We start from the raw sequence: 22,613 nt of genomic DNA, 5'->3' as shown, positions 1-22,613 counted from the left end.
TAGATACTTTCATGAATAAAACATACAAATCTGCATTTTAAATCTTATAATCTCATATGTCGGCTCTCCTGATTGTCACCCATTATAAAGATTGGTTTGTTAAAAAATATGTGTATGCTAATCTGTTAAAGTCAAATATTTTAGAGTGAATTCTCAATCAGTAGATCAGAAGATACAAATATTTGTTTTTCTTAAGTTCATTTACCCTCTGTCCATTTGCATATTTTCCTTCGAATGGCTAACTAAAGTGTATCTTTCCCCTTATCCCCTCAGAATTTCTTTTTTAAACCGTCTTAGTCAGTTTGGGGTGGTATAACTAAATACAGCAGGCTAGGTGGCTTACACAACAAACATTTATTTCTTACCGTGATGGAGGCCAGGAAGTCCAAGTTTAGGATGCCAGCAGATTTAGTGTTTGGTGAGAACCTCCTCTTTTTAAGTATCCTCTTAGAAGGACACTAATCCCATCATGAGGGCTCCACTCTCCTAGCCTGATTACCTTCCAAAATCTCCATCTCAACATATCATTACATGAGGGATGAGGGCTTAAACATGAATTTTGGAGAAACACAATTTCGTCCTCTCTGATCCTAGTCTTTGCTGTGAGTACGTTCTTCATGTTCTCCTGCCTTTCTCCAATAAACACATGTATTACAAAGAATGTGGTTAACGTGATCAATTCATTCATTCATTAAAAAGATATTTGCTGATGGTCATTCAAGTTCAAGACAGTGGGAAACAAAGATGACTAAAATATAGCATTTGTCTCCAAGAAGGTCATTGACATCTCTTTATTCATGGTGCTCAAACTTCAACACATCATTGTTAAGTCTAATCCCTTGGGGGTGTTTTTTCAAATGGAGATTTCTACCCTCACTTACAGAAATTTTAGATTCTGAAGGGGACCATCATTCAATATCTTGAGTAAGCACCCAGATAATTCTGATACATGTGGGTGACACATACGAGTTATACTTGCTTCTGTTCTAGCTCCGGTTTTCTGTACTAATTCCAGTTTGTAGTCTTTTGACTTTTCTATAATAACTACCATTTGTTGAAAGCATATTATTTTCAAGACTATACATTTAACATACATTATTTTATTAATTCTTACCACACTCCTATGGGCTGGGCATGATTACCTTCACTTAACAGATTAGGAAGCAAAGTTAAAGAGTTCAAATAACTCTACTAAATATTTATACCTATTCATTCAACAAACACTTCTTGAGCTTCCATTTGTAGGTACTCTTTTAAGTTCTGGAAACACATTCATGTACAAACCACTAATAGAGGATAGATTTCCTTTTGATTACAAAGCACATACTCTTAGTCGTTATGTCTTATTACTCCCTTGTTCCTGAGATGTCCCCCTCTCCAGTTCTGATCAGCAGATCCGCATCTTGTTCCTTGGGTCTCAAAACCTCAAATTTCAGCTCTTTCACAGCAGGCATTTAAAAATTGTGAACTGTGCCCTGGCCGGTTTGGCTCAGCAGTTAGAGCATCGGCCTGTGGTACAGAGAGACCCGGGTTCGGTTCCCGCTAAGGGCACGTACCTCAGTTGCAGTTTGTCCCCGGCCCTGGTTGGGTCATGCGGGTGACAGCCACTTGATGTGTCCCTTTCACGTCAATGTTTCTCTCTCTTCCTCTCTCTCCCTCCCACTCTCTTTGAACAAAAAAAATGTCCTCAGGTGAGGATAAAAAACAAATAAATAATATAAAAAGGAAAAAAAAATATTAAAAATAATGAACTGTGAATTTTTAGACATATTGATGAGCTTCAGGAAGCTCGATAAAACTTCTTTTTAAGTGTTTTTTCCTTTGGGAAAGAGTCACTAGAATCCAACAGATTCTTGAAGAAGGCTGTAATCCTCAAAATGCTACTAACAAGAGGTGCTAATTCAGCTCAGAGGGCTGGAATAGCCTCTGTCAGGCACAGAGTAGATGCTCATGAAATATTTTTTGAATTTGTGTACTTCAAAGACATTTATGTATCTAATACGTGTGTAAAAACACTATGATTTAATACATGAAAAAGCATGGTGGGTGAACTATTTTTAAAGGTAACTGTAGAAGAGAACAAAAGATCATTTATAGAGAGAACATGTATAGGATTTGGATTAAACATAGGCTCCAGAAAAAAAATCAAAAAGACAAGGTGACAAGTTTCGATCTTAATGTTGACTTTAAGGAGCAATGCAAGCAAAGAAGAGCAGCTGATTTGAATCAGACCGAAATGCATCTTAGACAGGTTGACTCAATGGTGTTAAATATTCCCATGAATGTGTTAAGTGGGACATTTGAAGCATTGATTGTAAATCCTTAAGAGAATTTGCATTACAGCTATAGACTAAATATGCAATTACTTGAAGACAGTATGAAAATCGTGAAGTAAATTAACTTTTAAAGAAGGAAGAATATTGAGATAAGAGAGAATTGGAAACAAATTCAGGGAGGAGAAAAAGGAAGTAAGGATATTTTAAGAGCAAAAAGGGTATTAGAGTAGGTACTGTTTTTGAATAAAAACTTGATAGAAAAGAAGCATGAAATTTGCTTTTGTTAAAATAAGTATTTTTCAAAAGCATATAATTTGAAATATAACTTCTTCCCCCAAATTTCTTATAATTCCAAAAGATGCATAATATAACTGTCCAAAGTGTTTACTGTCTATAGGAGGTAGGGCATAAGCATATTGCACATATAAATACAAATATATACACACATAACATATTTGTTAATATCTAATACTAATAATTATGAAGAATAGATAATTATAAATAATTATTTAAACACTATTATTTGTATTTATTTAACATTTATATATGTACACATACACACAAACATATTTTGACATAATAGATGAGGAATATTGTTTTGCTATCAAGCAGCTCTGAGAATAATGAGAGTTAAGCAACAGATACGATAGAGTGGTTTTAAGAATTAAATTTCATCACTATTAACTGGATTCTCTCCATATGCAGGAACAAATGTGTTATCTCCTTTATGTCCCCCAACACAGCTCATGTTCTAAATTATTAATTGCCAATACAGATATAGAAATAAACACAGGAGCAGTGTAAAGAAAAGTGCACTTAACTCTAAGTAGGAGGTAAAAAAGACATTCCAGAGGAAGTGGTAATTGAGTTGCATCATGAAGAATGTTTGGAAAAAGAGCTTCACAGAGAGAGTACGTGCAAATACTAAGAATGAGTAAGTGTTTGCTATGCTTAGGGAACAAAAAGCAGTGTGTTTTAAATGGACCAGCTAGTGGGATGAGAATGGAAGGGTAAGCAAGATTTCCATTCTAAGGGCCCTAAAATCTATTGGTGAATTTTAGGTGTTTGGTTTTATCTGGTAGGCAATAGAGCCATTTAAAAATTCTTGTTGTGCCCTGGCCATTTTGCTCAGCGGTTAGAGCATTAGCCTGTGGACTGAAGGGTCATGGGTTCGATTCCCAGGCAAGGGCATGCACCTTGGTTGCAAGTTTGATCCCCGACCTTGGTTGGGGTTGTGCGGGAGGTAACCAATTTATCTCTCTCTCACATGGATGTTTCTCTCTCTCTCTCCCTCCTTTCCATCCACTCTATCTAAAAACCAATGGAAAAATATCCATGGGTGAGGATTAACAACAACAGCAACAAATTCCTGTTGTTCAGTGTGGTGATGGCAAAGGTAGGATGAGGGGTTTGGTAGAGGTGGAGGAGGGCATAGAGGGTATGAACGGTGATAAAAATAAAATAAAAATAAAAAGAAAGAAAGAAGAAAAAATATCCTGCTGTTGATATTTGTTCAGATGTTTAGAGTGTCCTGATATTTGGGTTCTAAAATGATCATCACAGTTGATGTATGCAAATATATAGGAGAGAAAAAATTGGTGTAGGAATAGAAAATACATAAAATTCTATTGTAACTATCTATACAATCAATGACAGAACCATAAATCAAGGTAAGGCAATAGAGATGGAAAGGGTAGGAGAGATCAAAGAGCAGGTTAGGAGGAAAACTCAAGTGTATAATGAATAATTTAAGAGCTTAGAATGGTATGTTATTAACAGTTTTGCCAGAAAAAAAAAAAGGCATAAATTAAGGCAGTTCTGGGCAAACTAGGATATCTCTAGGAGATGTAAAATCAATAATACCATATTTCAGATGAGGCAAGGAGAGAGAATTTTTTACCAGGCTTTGAATTATGAATTTACTACCATCTAGCTGTAACAACATTAGACAAGTTCCTTAATTTCTACATAGTTCCAATTTCCTCACTTTGAATGGAGACCATAGGGTTGTATGATGATCAAATAAGTATACCTTGTAAAATTGTAGTATAGTGACTGACACACAATCTGAGCTATATAGGTACTTGCACTCAAAAGAGGAAACACTTTATGACAAGGACAGAATTGAGTTGGGCCCTGAAAAATGTACAGAATAGCAACATGTAGAAAATATGAAAATAAAACTATGATTACACATCAGATGTATATGGAAAATAGTCCAGCTTGACTGAATTGCACATAATGGAAAGTAATGGTATGTGTATCTGGAAATCAATTTGGAAGGCATTACACGAGAAGCATGCAATGCAAAGGATTTAGACTTTTACTCAGCAAGCGATGGAACACCACCAAAGGCTTTCCGTGGGACTAGCCTCTGAGAATACATTGACTTTTAAAAGGAACTAGTAGATATGTGTAAAGGTCACATAGTAACTTGGTACAGGCAAGATTACAATTGAGTTCTATGCTAACTAACCCACAGCCTAGATCTTTTCACTGGGCCATAGAGGTTCTTTATGAATCCTGCTGCCATCTGCTGGGGGCGACTGAGGCATAACTGAATGAATACGTTGTTTGAAAAGGGAGTACGATGGGCGAGTAATGGCCAAAACACAAACTCTGAAGTCAGCTATGTTACCTGATATAAACTGTAGCATCTCAATCGTCTCAGCTGTGAAAGGGATGGTGTCTGTCACAGAGTAGGTGAATATAAAAATTCCAGTTTTCTGAAACTGTGAAAGTTCTGGAATGGTTTCCTGCTGCATGCACTTCTATTGGTAGCCTTACGATAAGGCCCCATTAACTGAAGTTACTTGAATTTATATTCATTCTTTACAACCTGTATAAGTTGAATTGGCCTTTGGTGATTCAAATTATTTTATGGGAATTAAATAAAATATTTTTTGCTTGGAACGCACTGGATGCTTAACACATAGTGGCTATTTTCTTATAACATGAAGATTTGAAATGACCCATCTACAGGGAAGCTTTCTAGGGTAGTGGATAAGAGCAAGGACTATGGAGTCTGACTACCTGTTACAAAGCCTGGCTTTGCCATTTACTAATCATGTGACCCATGGCGAGTTACTTAGTATATTTAAGTGGAGGAAATAGCATTGCCAATTCCACAGAGTTGTTGTGAAGATTTAATGAGATAGTATTTGTTAATGCTTAAAATACTTCCTGAAAAATATTGAGCTCTGAAGAAGTCTATGGTATACAAAAGGATATAAATAGATAGACAAACAGAACTGTCATCACATAGAATTTTCCTTGGGACACATCAGACCAATGATAATGATCAGTTTCTGAGAATTCCTAGCCTGGGATGATTGTAACTGTCTATTTTCCTAAACTTCATTCATTTTTTTTTTTTTTTACATGTATATGTTTCAAGCTCAACTAGTTTTTCTTCATCAAGAATATTCCAATCTTTACTCCTTTTATGTCCTTATTATTATTAATACATGTACTATTAGGAATGCAATAGGCACAAAATGAATGTCTATAGGATATAATAATTGAAATACTTATAAAGATGTATTAAACTTGGAAAATTTCATACTTTTGTATATTGATTAGTTTCTGAATTTAAAAAGTAAGATTATAAAACCTAAACAATGCACTTCGTGAGCAGAATCCCATGATTCTGGATGCATTTTTAAAAAGTAAATTAGTGCATAATTAATTATTCCTTTAAGTCTGAAATCCAACTGCATTTACTCATATTAATAATTGATACTAAAATAGGATTATATTAAATTTATGTCATAAAATATACATGAGTTATCATAAATAATGGCTAGGAATGATTAGTATGTGACATACAATTAAATAACAAAATAATAGCAATAGAGACTGGAGATACATTAAACATAGTTTTCCACAATAATGAATTAAAATTCATGTCATAAAAATATTTTATTCTTTTTTTTTTAATCCTCACTGGAGGACATTTTTCCATTTATCTTCAGATAGAGTGAGAAGGAGGAGGAAGAGAGAGAGAAATATTGATGTGAGAGAGACACATCAGTTGGTTCCCTCCCATACAACCCTGACCAGGGCCAGGGACCGAACCACAACTGAGGAACATACCCTTGAAGGGAATCGAACCTGTGACTCTTTGGTCCTCAGGCTCACACTCTAACAATTAAGCCAAACTGGCCAGGGCAAAAATATTTTTTGTCAATGGTTTACTAAAAAGATAGAATAAAGTTGATATACATACTTAAAATAAAAGTAAATTTTTGCACATGACTGGGTTTAGAGTGGACTCCACAATAGTTTGAAGAAAATATAAGAACTGCCAGACTTCCGTAAAAGCCATACTATTGGATACAAAAGGGCAATAAGCAGAACACTTTAGTTGTATCCTTAAAAAGTCAAACCTCCTAATTTTATGCCCATGCTGCTACCACTCTATACTTTTTGCAGCCATAGAGCTACATTTTCCTATTCCTCTCTATATTGCCTAGTTTCTGCAAATTTCTAGCCTCTATCGTCACTCCAGTTACATTGCTTCATAATTCTACTGCATATTCATTTTGCTTTCTAATTTTGCACACTGCATTTCTGCAGTTCTCCTATACTCTAACTTATGCTAACCCTTATTATATAGGTGTATTATAAATAAATCCCTAGGGAAATTATGTGATTGGGACAGCTGATGGAGTATAAAGTGTTGCTAATGAGAAGGTCATTATCAATTAGGTCATTGGTGGCAATGTTTGTATTTGGTGGAAATAGTTGACAAAGTAGCATTCTAGCAGAATGGCTGTCCTAAAGCACGGCTGATACAAGGAAAAGGGGAAAGGGTAGAGTTTCAAGAGAAAACTCCAGTCTCAGTTTAGGAGTCAGAGATGGAACTTTGATCTGAGGACTGGAAATTGAAAGGGGACACCCCTCCTCGCCAAGCACCCACAGAAGGAGGAGCCACACTCTCTGCACACAAATCTCCCTCAGACCTTGCTCTTGAATTGAATTAAGAGTCTTGGCTGACGCTTAAATAACTCATGCATAGAACAAGGCTCCAGGAAACCTGGTGAAAAGCAAGAAGGTAAGAAGCTAGCAAATTGCTGAGCAGAGGTTTCAACTGCTGCCTGTTGCTGGCAAGATAAAATTGAGAGTTCAAATCCTACCCAGTGAAATGGGCTCTGTAATAAGCCTCATCCTAAGATTACAGACAGCCAAGGATACAGAATATGGCCCAAGACTAAAGACAATAACAAAAGATCTACATGTCCTAACAAAGTGTAAGTCAAAGCCTCTAAAACACAGGATGGTTAGCCAATTATTTCACTGCCCTTTTACAATAAAATTAAGGAATGGTAAGAGGACTATAGCATAATCTAGAGTCTCTACTATACATCTGCCATAAATATTGGCTAATAATAATGTTACTAGATATATAAAGAAGGTAAATGTGGTCTGGCTGGTGTGGCTCAGTGTTTGAGTGTCGATCCATGCAGAAAGAGGTCATCGGTTCACTTCCCAGTCAGGGCACATGCCCAGGTTGTGGGCCTGATCCCCAGTGGGGGCATGCAGGAGGCGGCCAGTCGATGTTCTCACTCATCGATGTTTCTATCTCGCTCATTGATGTTTCTATCTCTCCCTCTCCCTTCCCCTCTCTCTAAAATTAATAAAGAAAAAAATTTTTTAAAAAAATATTAAATCAAAATTTTGTGGTTTCAACTACATTTGAATTTAGGAATATAAAACAAACTCTTGCCCTGGCCGGTTTGGCTCAGCGGTTAGATCCTCGGCCTGCAGTCCGGAGAGACCCGGGTTCGGTTCCCGCTAAGGGCACGTACCTCGGTTGCAGTTTGTCCCCGGCCCTGGTTGGGCTGTGTGGGTGGCAGCCACTTGATGTGTCCCTTTTACATCGATGTTTCTCTCTCTCTCTCTTCCTTCCACTCTATCTCAACAAAATATTAAAAAATGTCCTCCGGTGAGGATTAAAAAAAAAAAAACTCTTGCAGAATCTTTTGTGACTTTCAAAACAGAGGGCAGGAAAAGATGCTGTTGTTTCCTTGTCAAAGTAACTCAAAAGTAAACAAAAGTTTCATGACAAACTCTTCAGTTTGTTTTATGACCTATTTTCTTTTCATATACAATCTCCAAAAAATATGTTATTTATTTATTTATAACTTATCTTAACCTGATGGATTGGAGTGAACTTCTCTTCACTTTTCGAAAATCCGTGCCTCCTTAAGGCCAGATGCCCTTCAGAGTGAGAACTGATTTTATGGAGGTCAGAAGAAGGAAAACAACTGTGAGAATCAAGTTTCAGCTCAGGAATGCGCAGCTCTCTGGCCAGCATTGCCATGTCAATGGCTCCTATGCCATTTCTGTGAATGAACCCCCAAGTATGACGCCTGAAATGAAGCCGTGCTCACGTGGCCCAGAGTCATAAAATGTTTTTTTTTTTAGACTGAGGTCATTGTTTTCAGTTTTATTTTTCATTTTAAAAATCTAATGTGTAGTAAGCTTTCATTGAAAAAGTAGGGCAAGCATATGATAAGAATATTTTTTTCCCCAAAAAAAGGTGGTTTTCTCCCCATTCCAGTTCTCTATTTCACTAGCCACTTTCTCTGGAGACATCCACTGTTACAAATGTCTTGGTTTTACTTCCTAAATAATTTTGTTATTTGTAAACAAATGGTAGTATATGCTGTCCGTAACAATAAATGTAATTAAGTACACAGTTGCAAAGACGAAAAACTTAGAAATACATTCATAGCTAATAATATCATTTCTAATTCCAAGATCTAAACCTTAATTTCAGAAAATGTGTTCCTGCATCCTGAACAATTCAGCTGTAGTAACTACACATTGTACAGCGCATTCAAAAGTATGATGCACAACACAAGCGGAAGGTTCTAATGCGTTACTTTTGAGTTGGGAGTAAAGCCACCTGGAGGTTCTGAGCTTGAAAGAAATGCCTCACCAGTAGCTTTCCTCCACTCTCCCTTTCTTCCTGAGATGGAACTCAGGCTCTGGCTCATGATCCCTTTGGAGGGACACAGGAAAAGGAAGAAGTTACTTAGGCACTATTGTTCTGTATCTAAACTAATACCTGACCCAACACATGGCATGACCCGGAGCAGAGCTGTTATAAAAATGTAATTCTCCTTTAACCCCTCCATGTAAATCATCAGAAAGCTTCCCTCAATGATTTAAACAAATTTGGTCTTTGACCTTTAGAGTCAGAATTGGCCTCAACAACTCTTTCAGACAATTGCAGTATTGACTGTTTGATGTATGACAACTACCATAAAATGCAATGCTATTTCATAACAGATCTTCAAATAACGCCACATATGCCCAAAGTCATGGTAACAGTCTCTTTATTCCAAGTAAATCAGTAGCATGAAATGCTGCAGATTAATGAAATAATGCTCTTTGTTGCATCAAGCTTGGCATCTAAGGCAGATGTGATTTGTGGTATTGTTCAACCAGTTGTAACACCTGTCAACGTGCTTCCTACAGAACTTCAAAAGGCTTCCAATAAATACCAAATGCTTGAAAGGGTTCTCATGTGTATAAGTAAGAATTTTTCTGGGTCTGCGATTTTTTTAGTACTTAACCACCAGATCAGTACAATAGTTCATAAACCAATCAGTTGCTTAATGATCTTTCTGCAAACATTCAAATCTGACAATTTGAGATACCACAGAAGACCTAAGAAACTATATTTGTTCACTTTTCTGGTGGAAAAAAAAAAAAGAAACCTAACAATATATTGAACACCTTTTAAATAAAATTCAAACTCTAAAATTAAAGCAAGATTTCCAAACAAAAATATTTTTATAATTTCTTTAGGCATTAAAATCTTGTCAAGGAATTTTTAAGAACTTCCCACTTATATAATGTATAAATATTGTCTTTTTATATAAGTAATTAAATATTTATTAATATATAATACCAAATTATATTATAAAATAAATTATTATTATAAATAATATTTGTATATATAGTATATGTTTATAAACATACATAAATTTTATACATAAATTTATATCTTTATATTAAAATAAATTTCAACATCTTTTGGAAAACAATGTTTAATAAACTGTAATACAGGAAGATATTATATTGAATAAAGTATTAAAATGTTTTGGTACTTAATAGTTCAAAAAATGGTTTTATTTAATTGAGACCAACTGGCCTCATTGCTTCTTATAAACTTTGCAATATATATTCAGTAAAAAGGAATAAAAATGAACAGATGTTTCTCCTTAAAGAATGCAGACAAAGATTTTCTTACACAATAAATCAGCTGCTAGTGGATTTCCAGGACATTGCTTCAGGCTATTTAGGTAGAAAACTTAAAAAAATAAATAAATGAAAAATGATTTACCTCTGTGTGGATCCAAAATTGATAGAGAAGATTGAACTGAAGATGAACAGCATATACTGAAGGTGGGATGACGAGGGCCAAGGGAGAGTAGAATATCTAAAAGATTAAAATTTTTTTAAAATTTGCACATATGATTTCTCAACATAACATACATTATTACTAATGATTCAACATCTGAGTATATACTTCAGCAAATATGTCTTATTCTTTCAAAAATTTACCTTATTTCTTACGTTTTATTGTCACATTTGTCTTTACAACATTAATTTTCCACATGGTGATAAGTTTGCAAACATATTAAAGTTATGTCCACTGGACTTCTATTTTGCACAAATGCTGTCTAGTTAAAATACCATAGATGGTGTGTTATTTCCTTAATCTTTAAAAGGCTAGATGTGTTTCCTGGACTTAAAAAGGTTTTCTATATTTACAAAAAATGCTCACTTTCTTTAAATAAAAAAAGAAATGTAGAATCACATGTCTTTATACCTTGAAAGCTCCCAAAGTCTATATTATAATCTGGCATTCTTAGTAATAAAATGAAATTATAATAAAAGAAAGTTATTTTATATAAGGAGAGGATAAAACAAGTATTTCCTCTCTAATTTGTTTTTATGTGATTGATTGAGGGCACAATATCTCCTCATTTTTTCAAAGTTAGCAAGGAAAGGGCTATGATATAGTGCCATAGTGGAAACAAATTTTAAAGTTTAATATTTCCTAACAGACGAAAATGTCCCTGCCTTAAAAAAAACAACAACAAATGATGCTTAAACCACAGAACTGGTTAGAATCAACTAATAAGCACAATCTGCTGTGTTCTCCTAATGACTTTGATCCCCAAGAGTGGTTTTATGTTGTAAGAAAACATCTTATTAAATAAAAAACTAAACAACAAAATAATAATAAAAAGAATCTGACTTCCACTTTGTATTTAGTAGTTTGCAGAGTTACTAATGATTCAACATCTGAGTATATACTTCAGCAAATATGTCTTATTCTGTCAAAAAGAGTTAATATTTCCAAAGTTCTACATATTCAGAAAACATTTCTTCTGAATACTGCAATTTTATTTCTAAATTATTTTAGAAGTTTCATTCTCAATTGGGCCCAATATTATCTCAACAATGTTTAGCAATGATTATGTGGTAGAAAATCTAAATTATTTTAGAAGTTTCATTCTCAATTGGGCCCAATATTATCTCAACAATGTTTAGCAATGATTATGTGGTAGAAAATTGACAATTACATAAACTCTTGTACTTTCTGTTTCTAATCTTAAGTCGTAAGAAATATCTCAACTGTCAGTTTCATTATTTATAAATGTATTATTAAGCAATTAATTAGATCAGTGAGCAACAAAAGAGTATTGGGCTCTAATTCAAGACATCCACTTTTAAGCTTTCGTTCTACTACAGATCTCTGCATGACACTCACAAAGGTTTTAAACTTCCCGGGCATGAGTTTCCTCAAATGTATTGTGAAGGGGAAACCATTTGAAATCTAGTCATCATTTTGGTTCCAAAAGATCTGTGACACTGTAATATGTTTTCTTGTAATATAGTAAAATAGTTCTCTTACAATAGGTTCATAAAACTATTAAAACACATATCTGACATATAAGTTCTTAGAGTTAAGGCTAATTTTGGAATCTTTAAGATGTGAATAAAAATGTAAACCAACTTAACTTGGATGATTAATAAATAGTTCTATTTGGAAAGAGAGTGCATGCCAGATGAATATTCAGAGTTCATTATAGCACCGCAGAGTGTGGAGAGATATACCTTTGAGAGAGCAATAGCTATTATGAAAAAGGGGGTTCTATGGTCAAAGAAGCTGTGGAGTGGTGTGTTGAACAAGTGATGTCTCTTTACCCAGGTCTTCTCAGAGCCCATACCATACCATTGTGAACCACAAACCTATTTATTAACCCACAGAATACATTCTTAATGAGTTTCCCATAGAATTAGATCTCCTAAAAACACATTTGATGAAACAATGTCTCAAATCTTACAAATCATTAAATATAATGATGAACTGACAATTAGAAAAATGAACTTAGCATGAATGTCAGAAAATCACCTTTCTAATAAGAAATAAAGAAATAGGTCAGGGAATAAGTGACATGAATCACATGAAATTTAATTTCTTGTGATTATCATAATACTGTGAAAAGAATCTAATGATGCAAAGTTCTAATTTCTGTAGCTTAGTCAATGTCATCAAGGTTTGAGAATTAGCACTCATCTTCTTCTCTACCACCAATCTTTGCATTCCAAAATTCTCTACTGTTTTTTTAAAATATATTTTTCTTTATTGACTTTTTTTTTTTAGAGAGGGAGGAAGGGAGAGAGAGAGAGAAACATTGATGTGAGAGGGAAACATCAATTGGCTGCCTCCTGCACGCCCCCTACTGGGGATGGAGCCTACAATCCAGGCACGTGCCCTGACCAGGAATCAAACCAGGACCTCTCAGTCCATGGGATGACGCTCAATCCACTGAGCCACACCAGCCAGACTCTTTATCGTTTTTCAAACCAGTTTAAATGCCATCAGAAGCCTCAGATGGTACTTATTTGGCAGAGGAAATCTCTCCTTCCTCAAACTTAAATTTTTGGTACCTGGGCCAGGGGACATTATATTATTTCCCCCGTATATCCATTTCAGCCATACATTCAAACCCATGTCATTTGCACTCCAGGGCTCTTTGGCCTTAAGGTTACCCTGTCTACCATAGGTTATTTGATAATCTCTTGATAGAAGTCATATCTAATAGGGTTTTAAAGGACAGGAATAACCCAGACCCGCATGTGTGAGGAGGGAATGAGGATAAACCTAGGGGTGACATTAGGCTAAAGGAAAGAGAAGATAAGTGAGTTTTATGTTGTTCCTCAAGTGACTGAGGCAGGTGGAGTTTTGTGTGTGGTGGGGATCATGAAGCAAGAGACAACGTGGGATTTAGGGGAAAATATAAATATTTCATCATTATGAAAGGTTTGGAGAAGGTGGCAAGAGACTGGCTTGGACCATGGCACTCAGGGAGCCTGTGTGAACCCCTGATGTCCCTATAAGAAACTGTGAGCTCTAGGGAATGTGCCATTTTCAGAAGAAACATTCTATAGCTTTCATCAGGGAGTCTGTGGTGAGTCTGTGATAAAGATAATTTAGACATCAGTCACCAGAGAAAAAAGCCATTCTAAGGTGTCATTCTAAGGAGGTTGAATTTATCCTATTCCACAAAGGAGCAGTTTTGTTGTTGTTGTTTGTTTGTTTGTTTAAGCTTGTAAGAAATATAAAAGTGGGTTTGAAATCTATTTTAATAGCCCACTGAAAGATAATGTACATTTAACCACAACAGTAGCCATGGGGATGGAGAGGCAGAATACATACAAGAGACCTAAGGATTTGGTAACTATTTAAGCATAGAAGATTAGAAGGACAAAAGACTATCAGAAGACACCCAGATTTCTAGCTTGTTTATTGAGTGATGTTCACCAAGACATTGAATGAGAGGAAGAATGGGTTGTCAAGTTCAACTTAGGAAATGGAGTCCTTGAGGTATAACCCAAGGAAGCTGTTGAGTAAGCAAATATGTTGTACAGAATGTCAACTGAACTAAAAATGACAGTGGATTTGCAGATGTGGATCACTTGGGCAGTAAGTCTGGAATCCAGACCTAAGTTAGTTTAAGAATCACTCAGAGAATCTTATGGAATAGAGGGAGAGAATACATACATCTCTTTCCCTGAGAACAAGGAACAAGTGATCTGGAGGTATTCCTTGAACATGTGGATGAGCAAGGAGATTTTATGTTATATATACATATGTTGTATTTTTTGTTACTATTATTATTATTATTATTTTAGAGAAAGAGAAAGGGAGAGGGAGAGAGAGAAACATCGATGAGAGAGAAACATCAATCAGCTGCCTCCTGCACATCACACACTGGGGATGTGCCCTGACCAGCAATCAAACTGGTGAAGTTTTGGTGCACAGGACAATGCTCAATCTACTGAGCCACACTGGCTGGGATTATATATATATATATATATATATATATATATATATATATATATATATATATATGTAAGAGATGTGAATATATTGATGGTGTATTCAGAAGGAGCCAGTTGAGAGGAAGAGGGACAAATGTCAAAAATATCTGATCAGAGTCCAAGAAAAGAACTAAGAAGCAATGTCACCGATCTAAGGACTAAACCTGCTGAAGAGAGGTGCATATTTTGTGACAGTACAGGTAAAAAAGCATGTGCACTTATGAATTTCCAAATCTTAATGAAGATAGCAGAAGAGAAATCAGAGAGAGGGAAAACCAGGAAACCTTACATTTCTCTGTGATGTTTAAAATATGTTCCTTTGCAGACAGAAGGGAGAGCAGTGGAGAAGAGATCTTGATGAGACTGGAATTCTGGAAAATCTTCTCCCAGACGGGGAGAAGGCTCACGTTCCCAGCTTGGTGAGCAGCATTGCCAGCTCAGCTGTGTCTGGAAGCTGTGTACTGAGGGGAACCACACTGTCTAGCTGGTGCTGGAAGACACCCATGGCACTCAGCAGTCGGGGCGTGGGAGTGCAGTATGTGGGTGACCGGATTCAAGCACAGCTTGGGGAATTCAAGTCAGATGTAACCGAAGGTGGGAGGCTGTGCTTTCCAGAGTCATGGAAATTGAGCCCCTCAGGTTGGATGAAGTAGAAAATAAAGCTGTAAAGCATGACAACTGGGTAAAGAGCAGGGATTGAGAGAGATCTGCTCATGAGTAAACTGTAAAGCAAAACGGTTGAAGTGAATAATTACTTTAAAAAAAACACACAAAAAACTGAGCTCCAGGGTTCATGTGTGTTTTATCTGAAGAAAGTAGTTTAACTTTACTAATATCTGCACTTCTGTGATTGTTGTTTTTATATATTACTTTAGAGACAATCATTTTTCTTTGGAATTGAGAAACTAAAGATGGTACAACCAAGTGCATTGTCCTGGATTCCTTAAGTCTGTGTTTAGTAGTGACACAGATCCAAATCCTCTGGTTGCTGATAGAGAGTACTGATCTCTAGTCTTAAAACACATCTTGAATTGTACATTTGGAATAAGTGCTTTTGTTTCTACTTAGAAAGAACTTATCTTTACATATCTAGGCCCATCTCTCTGCTCCCATGTCTATGGATGTATTCATTTCCTCTTTTCCCCATTCTGCCTTCTCATACATCCTACATTCTAGCCATACTCACACTGTTGTGCATTGAACTATGTCCCCCAAGAACGAATATGAGGTCCTAGACTCCCAGTGCCTCAGAATGTGACCTTATCTGGAAACAGAATTTTTTGGAGGTAATCAAGTTAAAATGAAATAATTAGGGTGGGTTTTAATCCAATAATTGGTTTCTTTATAAAAATGGGAAATTTGGACACAGAGACAGACATGCAGACAAGAAGAAAGCTGTGTGAAGATAAAGGCAGAGATTGGGGCGATGAGTCTATAAGCCAGAGAAACCAAAAATTGCCAGCACACTCCCAAAAGCCAGGAGAGAGCATGGAACTAATTCTTCCTCACAGGCCCCAGAAGGAACCAATCCTGTTGACACCGGAATCTCAGATTTCCAGCCTCCAGAACTGTGAGAAAATAAATTTCTGCTGTCACCCAGTTTTTGAAACTTGGTCATGACAGCCCCAGAAAACAAATGCCCCAGAAAACGAATACACATGCCACATATCTTATTTGTCATTCTCTAAATTTATCATATTTTTTTTTCTATTTTGTGTTTTCACATACATGCTCCTTCTACAATATTGTTTCCTATACAACTTCATCCATGACAAAATTGTACTCTTCTTACAGATGGAGGTCAAGCATCATTTCTACCGTGATTCTTTTCTTGGTAATCAGAACAGACTCTTCTCACGGAAACCTTAACAACTTGTACTACAAGGCTGTTGGCGCTTGAATCTCTCCAAGGGAGGCAATCGCCCGAAGAGCAGAAGCTCATGTCTTCTCATTATATCCCCAACCTCTGCCATCATGACTGGATTTACTTCTCAAAATAAGAACAAGAACAGGTAAAAAGAGTTGAATACTTTAGCCAGTTGTACATTGTTTCAAAGTAAAAATGAGCCTGGCCGGTTTGGCTCAGCGGTTAGAGCATCAGCCTGCGGTCCTGAGAGACCCGGGTTCGGTTCCCGTTAAGGGCACGTACCTCGGTTGCAGTTTGTCCCCGGCCCTGGTTGGTCGTGCGGGTGGCAGCCACTCGATGTGTCCCTTCACGTCGATGTTTCTCTCTCTCTCTCTCCCCCTCCCTCCCTCCCTCCCGCCCTCCCACTCTATCTGAATAAAAAACGGAAAAAATGTCCTCGGGTGAGGATTAAAAAAAATAAAATAAAAGTAAAAATGAGATAATGTTGTTTTATATAAAGTTCTTCACACTGATTCTCCTTATTTATCCTTCTTTATAAGGATCACAAATAACTATCAGATTTATGTAAAGAAAAACCTTGAAAATCAGACAAAAATTTAATTTTTAGCAAATTTCAAAAAATTCTTGAAAAATTTTTCTGTAAGCTACAGAATAATTCCACCTTCAAGGTGCATGCTAGAATCAGGGCTTTGAAACTGGTCAAGACTTAAACTGGCAGAGGCCTTATTTATTTAATATGTGGACATAAAATTTGTCTTATCAGCTGTTTTTGAATGGTGGTTCTGGGAGGAAAAGGCCTTGGAGTTCTGAGACAAGGTCCTGAGAGAAGATTAGTTTCTTTACTTCATGGGGGCTCAAGGCATGCTTTTCTTCTGTGACATAAGAGTTATGAGAATTTTATCCCCAGTGCATTTGACTACATTACATCAAAGTTGTTAGTTGCGTGTGTCTTTATTTGTTCACATTTGTCTTTATATAACTGAAACTCCTGCATGTTGAAAAATTGTGCCTGCCTGTGTAGTTTGGCAGGAAGTATGATGTAATCAAAATATCTGAGATTCCACTAAATGTTCCTCTGCAGTCTTTTGTGTAATATAAAAACAATATTATACATGTGAATCATACTTGATATAGTTTTAAGAATTTCCACACTCATTGTTTAGGGCGATCTTCAAAATAACAATATGACAAAGCAGAGCAAATGTTAATAGTCCCATTTCATGTACAAAATCGCTGGGACTGAACATTGATTGATTTAGAGTGGCCAAGCTGGTTCATAACTAGGCTACAGCTGTGATCCAGGCTTCTTTGTTATTAGTGAATTGCTAACTACAGTTTCTAAATGCAACGAACATTTTTAAAATTATGCTAAAAATATTATTATATATTTGGATATTCTCTAATTTATAATAATAAAGCAGGGGGGTGGAAGCAGGAAGAAGGGGGTCATGGGAAAAAAGAGGGACCTCTGTAATACTTTTAACAATAAAAATAATAAATAAAGAAAATTATGCTAAAATATTATATATTTACATATTCTCTAATTTACAGTAATAAAGGCTTTAATAAAGATTTTCATTAATTGATGTTACAACTATATTTTGTTTCTCTGATGGTGATTAAAATTTACCTCTTGTTAGATTGTTAATATAATTTAAACATGTTTTGCTACGTTTGTTATTATTTCAAACTAGGAAACAAAACTATTGTAATGATCGAGACATACTACAAAAAAATTACTCACTTAAAATTACTTATTTAAAAACTAATTATTTAAACAAATGCATTTATCATTAATTTCTTATACTTTTAAGAGAAATACTCAGGTCATTGAATGCAGATAACTTACTATTTCTCATTCAATAGCTTCATATATGATAAATATATTAAAATATATTTATTCTAACAGATAAATAACTCACCTATGCTCTGATTTTTAGAGGATCTATTAAATCAAAAATATTTAAATGACACCAGCCAGTGTGGTTCACTGATTGAGCATTGACCCACGCACCAAGAGGTCGCTGGTTCGATTCCTGGCCAGGGCACATGCCCAGGTTGTGGGCCTAGTCCCCAGTGGGGGGCATATAGGAGGTAGCCAATAGATGTTCTCTCTCATCAATGGTTCTAACTCTCTCTCCTTCTTTCTTCCTCTCTCTCTAAAAATCAATAAAGAAAAAAAAAATTTTAATATTTAACTGAGTGCCAGACTTGAATTATTTTATGCATTGTGTCAGTATCAGTTTCACATCAGCTTTACCTAGTTAACTTAGCAAATATTTCCCTTTATTTCATGTATTCATAAAATGTACATTTATGAAACATGGGCTATATCAGGCACTTGGTGTATACAAGGTATACAGTCATGAAAAATAGACTCCTTTCTTTTAAAGTTTACAGGCTGGCATGAAAGGCATGATACAATGTAATAAGTACTATAATTGAGATATGCAAGTGTTTTGTGGAACAAACAAACAAACGCCACCTGGGAAAAGTTAGAAAAGCATCTGTACGAGAGGAATGATTTGAATTTTGAAGGACGTAACAGTCAGAGGTGAAGGAGAAATGTTCCAGGCAGAGATCAGCGGGCACAATGACATACCAAGGTATTGTGATATATAGACTAAGAAAGCAACATTGGTACATTACCCCTAACTAAACGACACTAAACCGCACACCTTATTTAGATTTCACTAGTTGATTTTTTTTTCCCTCGCCTAATGTCCTTTTGCTGTTTTAGGATTTCGTCCAGGGTACAACATTACATTTAGTCTTTCTACCTTACAGCCTCCTCCAATCTCTGACATTTTCCCAGATGACCCTTGTGCATAAGATCTTTATACTTTTGAGGAGTACTGGTTAGGTATTTTGTAGAATGTCCCTCAGTTTGGGTTTGACACTTGTCCTCTTTGGTTAGAATGGGGTTAGGGTTTTGGAGACAAAGACAGGGGTGAAAGGCCATTCTCATACGTTATCAAATGGCACATGCTATCAAGAGGACAGTCTTATCACATTGAGTCAATGTGATAAGGGTAACGTGATAAGGGTAAATGCTACCAACAAGATGTTTCCAAGGATGTTAACTTTGATCTGAGATTGTGTTTGCCAAGTCTCTCCACTCTGAAGGTACCCTCCCACCCACCCTACTCTCTGTCCCTTTTCCATACTCCTTCTTAGTAAAGGACTCACTAAGCAAAGACCACCCTCAAAAGTCAGGGATAGGTAGGCATTAAGCTCCATTTTCTAGGAGGGGACAGTCTCTATTATTTCTAAATTCTTAAAGGAATGTGTCTCCCATTTATTTATTTATCCAATCATTTATCTATATCAGTACGGACCAATTTCAAAGTTATTTATTTCATACTTTGGTGTATAACTCCGCAGTATGTTATAGATTTTGCTGTTCAAGTTGTTCCAGATTTCAGCCATTGGAAGCTCTTTCAAGTTGGCTCCTGTAATCCTTTGACATTTCCCATTCTTTTATTTTTCAAGCACTTCTGTAGCTATGTTTTCAATAGCCAACGGCAGCATTCAGGTATTTTATTATAAAGTTGGCAGAAAACAAAATGTTAATCCCTACACTGTTATTCATTACATACTATCCATGGGTCTAGACATATTTTATTATTTGCAAAGTGGAGAGACTCTCATGTTTAAGGCATTATATTAATTAAGATGTGTAACAGAAGATTGAAGTAGCATGCAGAACCAATAAATAAGCCTCCCTTACAATAGTAACTCACTTAACATTGCAGCTCTTTTTGGATGAGTAATATTAATTCTGAGCTTAAAACGGACTAAAAACGCAAAGAATATGTTTAGGAGTTCTTAAAAGTTGAATTCTTATCTTTTACCTCTGTAAAGGACAGGGTTGCCACCCTCATTTTCATAGCCCTGTCAAGGAAAAGACCTCTGAGCTTAAATTTGCTTTTCATTTCACAAATCGATTTTATCTTCAATGCCATGACCCACTTTTTATGTGTTCTAACATGCACTGTTACCTTAGTAACTACCAAATTACATGCCGTGTGTAGCAGTGTTGATGAAAAAATAATCTTACAAAAGAGTCAAAGAAAATAGAGACCTGATTATGGCTCTTTGATTTTAATGTCCAGAAAGACCTAACACAGACTATTAACTATCACAGACCCTTAAGCCATCGATGTTACCTTCAAACAGACCTACAAATCCGGGAAAAGAATACAGGCTGATTTACAATCTAGACCTTCATTTCCTGCACTGTAAGTCCTCAGAATCCACCCCCCTCCTCAGTGATGTGCAAAGGGAATTTATTCCTGCAATAAAGAGGTGCGAAGCTGTATTCCACTTAGATCTTCTCTAATCTCTGACTTTGGATGTGTTGACTAAATAGTGGGGAAGACACACATGAAACCAGGATAAAGAGGAACATAAACTGGAGGTGAAATGTCCAAACTCAGGTCCACCCAGCAATGTCCAATACTGTACACTGTAGTGGGTTCCTCTGAGGTTCTCTTGTAGCCTTCAGCATGGATGGTTTAAATATAGCCAAGATTTCTTTGAGTTCTGAAAGCTATGATGCTCTGATCAAATTATTCCTTTGCTGATTCCTCCGATGATTGATTCACTAATGGCATGAGTTCCCTAGAGCAACGTGAAATACAGCTGTATCCTCCCACGGGGGCTCTCTGCCCCCAAATGCAACTACCAGAGGCTTGAGTTATCCTCATGCAAAGAGAAATCTATAAATCAAGAGAGAATAAGGATTTTTGAGATGATTACTTTAATCAGTCTGATGTTCAGCCAATTTTGTACAGGATAATACAATTTTGTATTAGTGCCACTGCTTCTCAGAAGGAAGGGTAGGCAGTATCCCTTCTTCCCATTAGGAGCCTATTCTTCACGCCATTCTTTGGAAGCCTAGACCATCTGGAGCTATGCAGCAATGAAGTAGGTTGAATTTTCTTCCATTTTCAACCATACTACTTAGAGCTGTGCTATGGATAAAGCTGTGTGCCCCAGAAATGCATGTGTTGACATTCTATCCCTTAAAACCTCACAATCGTGTCCTCTAACCCCTCAGAATGTGGCCTTACGTGGAAGTAGAGTCATTGCGGATATAATTAGTTACGATGCGGTATTAATGGAGTAGGGTGGGCTCCTTATCCAGTGTGACTGGTGTCCTTATAAAATCCAGAGAAACTTGGGCACAGAACAGGGAGACAGACAGATGAAGACTGGAGCTATGCTCCCCAAGGCCTAGGAACATCGGAACCTAGGAGAGGGACTAGAACAGCAGCTTCCCTAGAGACCTCAGCGGGACCATGGTCCTGCCAATACTTTGATTTCAGACTGTTGGCCTTCAGAACTGGGAGCCAATCCATTTCTGTCATAAGCAGCCCCGTTTGTGACACTTTGTTAGGCAGCCCTAGGAAATCAATACAAGCCATCACACAGGTGAATAGTGTTGGGAGCAGGGGGGATTTCTCTTCATATTGATTTCAGGGGCTGTATTAGTATCATCTTGCCTTACAGATTTGTTTTGCCTATTCCACTGCTTGAGTTGGAACACATGCCAATCAGTGTATTTTTCTGTCGGCTATGAGGCATCTGTTTTCTCATGTGGAGACTTATTACTTACTAGCGGTAGAATGGACCTCACTGATCTTCAGTCCCTGACACTAGTAACACTTGATCCAGTGAGGCATGGGCCTATTTGTGAGGATCCAGTGAGATAAGCAAAAAACACTTCCCTTCTACGTACAGAGGCTCGTAGAAGAGGACGTAATGTACAGCTTAGGATCTGGGACCCTGCAGCCAGGTTTAATGAGTTCAAGTTCGACTCCTCCCATTACTAGTTTTGTGACTAACCTATAAACTCAGTTCCATCGTTTAGAAACGAGAGTTGTAGTATCTGTATCTTAAAGTTGTTGTGACTATTAAATGAATTAATACATAAAGAGGTCTTAGAAGATTGTCCGGCACATGGAAAGTACTCGATAAATGGCATCTAAGAGAAGTACCTTGCAAACTAGAAAGAGCCATACAAATGTTAGGTCATTATAATTTGTAGTTAG

At 36.4% G+C, this 22,613-nt stretch overlaps 1 protein-coding gene across 1 annotated transcript in view; it reads right to left on the bottom strand.

The window, feature by feature from the left end:
* The window catches only part of AGMO (alkylglycerol monooxygenase), a 316,708-nt gene that overhangs the window by 172,946 nt on the left and 121,149 nt on the right, over positions 1 to 22,613 (bottom strand). Inside the window, exon 5 of the mRNA XM_036247253.1 lies at positions 10,636 to 10,731. Within this exon, the coding sequence (XP_036103146.1) occupies positions 10,636 to 10,731 (96 nt within the window). The remainder of the gene's footprint in view (positions 1 to 10,635; positions 10,732 to 22,613) is intronic.

The sequence above is a fragment of the Molossus molossus genome, unplaced genomic scaffold, assembly GCF_014108415.1.
Source record: "Molossus molossus isolate mMolMol1 unplaced genomic scaffold, mMolMol1.p scaffold_m16_p_7, whole genome shotgun sequence".
Taxonomy (NCBI): Eukaryota; Metazoa; Chordata; class Mammalia; order Chiroptera; family Molossidae; genus Molossus; species Molossus molossus.
The sequence above is the reverse complement of the archived record's forward strand: the minus strand, read 5'-3'. Positions and strand labels throughout refer to the sequence as shown.